General features: G+C 47.7%; 1 protein-coding gene across 3 annotated transcripts in view; it reads right to left on the reverse strand.

Moving 5' to 3' along the window:
- Positions 1 to 2840, reverse strand: part of ATG4A (autophagy related 4A, cysteine peptidase) — an 82525-nt gene that overhangs the window by 14589 nt on the left and 65096 nt on the right. For 2 of the 3 annotated variants that reach the window (XM_011982459.1, XM_011982476.1), the window contains 3 exons: positions 2299 to 2378; positions 1483 to 1670; positions 1283 to 1361 (listed from right to left, as the gene is read on the reverse strand). In XM_011982459.1, coding sequence (XP_011837849.1) covers positions 1283 to 1361; positions 1483 to 1670; positions 2299 to 2378 — 347 coding nt within the window. The remainder of the gene's footprint in view (positions 1 to 1282; positions 1362 to 1482; positions 1671 to 2298; positions 2379 to 2840) is intronic. The other variant, XM_011982468.1, reaches the window with a different exon arrangement.

Here is a 2840-nt window from a genome sequence, read left to right on the forward strand (position 1 = left end):
CACCCCCCGCCAACCTAAAGAGAGGAAGAAGGGGCTGGCAAAGGAAAGAGGTGTTGGGGTCAAGCAAGGTGCAGCCACCTTTCACTGACTGTCCTATATGCCTGGCTGAACGCTTTACTGTAAGGTGACAATAGGGTGAGTCAGGCATTAACCCTATTTTACATAAGAGGAACCTGAGACTGAATACTGGTATCTTTTTCCTGAAGTCACACAGTAGCAAATGGGGGATTGGCATGCAAAGCCAGGTGTGTCTGTTCCCATCCCACCTCACCTCCCTGAATGTCCAAGAGGAGATGTGTTGGGGAGGATGACTAAGGCCATCTCTGCCCTGTCCTTTGCACATGCCCTCATGCCATTCCCTTGTAACTCCTGTAGCTCTCCTTTCTTTGTCAACCAATCTGAGCTCATAACTTTCTTGAGGCCAAGTCTCAGACCATCCCACCCCTGCAACAGGTGTCCTGTACCAAATTTTCCTGGCCACATCACTCTCTAACACATGCTCTTCAACACTAACCAGGTATTTAGGCCCTGGTATGCAAAGTATGGTCTGTGGACCAGCAGCATCGGCACCACCTAGTTAGAAATGCAGACTCTTAGGCCCCACCCAAGACCTACTGAACCTGCACTCCAATAGGCTCTCAAGGTGATTCACGTGCATGCTAAAGCTTCAGAAGCACTAGGCTAGCTTACCTTGTGTACCAAGGACCTCAAATGTCTCTGGTCATAGCTAGTGAGTCAAGAGACTGGGTTTCCAGAGGTGCCTTCCTATGCAGGCAAGGTTGGGCTGCTTGCTCGGGTCCACATTAAGAGGTTAGTGGTTTTAAGGCTTAGTCCCCATTCTCAGGAAAAGGATACTTCTGTCTTTGCCTCCTCTAATTCCCACCCTGTCACAGCTCTGAACAATGAGCCAGCAGGCCCTAATAAGAGAGATATTGGCAAAGTCAAGGGATTGAAATTCCACCACCCTGAGCCCCACAGGCAGGAGAGAGATGTGCTGGAGCAATGCTGTGACCTTGGGGCTATCCAGTGGGAAAGCAATGGAACCATCTTATCAAGAAGCAAGGAAGTAAAGGCATTGAAATTGGACCTGCTTTCTGTCAGGCACACAGAAACATAACTCTCCATTAGTTAGGCTGGAGACAGAAGGAGTTGACCAGAGGCCGTGGCATCCCTGGGCTAGATGGGAACCCACTAACTGGAATTGCCTGGTCTCCCATGCAAACCTTGTCCCCACGCCCTCCCACAGCCCACGATGACTTACTTGTGATTCCTCCTTTCTTACCTAAGAATCCTATGAAATAATACGCGTTATTTGGTTTTCCTCCTAATGCCCCTAAAGACTGTGGCATCTTAAAACACTCCTGGAGAGAAAGAGAATGCAAGATTCTCAACTCACTTGTGGACTGCTGCTCACGGATCTCTGTGCTGAGATGGCGGTGTGATGGGCAGGCAGCAATGGGCTCGGGGAAAGAAGTGACTTACTTTGAATGCCTCAACATAGACAGGATTGATTTGGTTTATGCCCAGGCGAAGGGGCACAATGAGCAGCAGGGACTTCCAGGCTGCGCAGTGGGCAGAGGTGCCCTTACTCTGGTTTGAAGCAGTCAAATAATCGAGAGGCCTGTCACCAGCTGTGTCAGCACTCAAGGGAAGGACACGGCACATTTTTTCTAGAAATGGAAGAACAGAAAATTGGATAAGTAAGGAGTCTTCAGCCCTAGAAGATACTCCAATATCAAAACTAAGGGGAACCTCACATGCCCCCCACCCTGCCTAGAGGGCCCTCTCCTCTGCCACCAGGGTTCAGCTGACTCCCCACCCGCACGAAGCCCAGGCCATTCCTCTAGGGCTCATGCTTTTCATTCCGGCCGCAGGGTACTTGTTTAGCTCCCAATAGGGATTCTGGGCTCATTGTAAGAATCTCATTTCTCAAGTCTGCCAGGGCTTTTGAGACAGGGACTGTATCTTTAGGTTGCTCTGACTCCTCAGTGCAGGAATCACAGGCCTGGGCAAGGGTGAGCCTCCATGAAAGATCTGTTGGTGGTTGAATAAATTATATGCACTTTGTGTTTTCTGCAGGGAAGGAGTGTGGTACCTCACTGAGGAGCAGCAAGGCCCCTCTAATGGTGTTCTCCCTCTCAGAAAACTGAAAAGAAAGAATCAGAGCCCTGTGCTCCCCTAAGCTCCCCTGCCCTGGTGGGGAAGACCAGAGAGACTCTCTTGAGTCCCAGAATTCTGAATGGTGAGGAAGGAACTCATCACCCATCAGCTGGGAAGTTAAATAGACTGGTAACTCACTGATATCTTCAATGACCACTGTGTTATCCATTGAAACATAAACAGCCAAGGAATTCCATTCATCAAATAAAGCAAGTTTTCTGCAAAGCAATGTATAAGGAAGTCACAATTTGGGAAGATGGAAATAACAGCAGAAAACAGTACAATTTATGCCCAGTGTTCCTAAAGTCACCAACACTGAGCCACAGAAAAGCTGGTGTTCAGGTTAGCTCGGCTTCTTTGCCAGAGCTCTGGGACGCTCCACATCTAGAGACCTTGAGAATGTCCCTGAGTCACTGTATCTGAACCTCAAAAAGAAGTTTCTGCTTTACAAGCTGGAGAAGTCTACTTCACAAAATGATGGGACACCTACTGGGGAAAAAAGAAAAGTTACCCGTGCATCTGCTCTCAAAGTCCCAAGAGACTTTGTTTTCTTAAATAAAAGACATTCTGACTTACTGAATTTTCATTTTTCAAAAGGGAAACTGTAAAAAAAAATTTTTTTTAAAGGAAGCTGTCCATAAAAAATAGACATTTGTTTGGGATCACAGATAATATGGAGA

The sequence above is a fragment of the Mandrillus leucophaeus genome, unplaced genomic scaffold (genome assembly GCF_000951045.1).
Source record: "Mandrillus leucophaeus isolate KB7577 unplaced genomic scaffold, Mleu.le_1.0 Scaffold1055, whole genome shotgun sequence".
NCBI classification, from domain to species: domain Eukaryota; kingdom Metazoa; phylum Chordata; class Mammalia; order Primates; family Cercopithecidae; genus Mandrillus; species Mandrillus leucophaeus.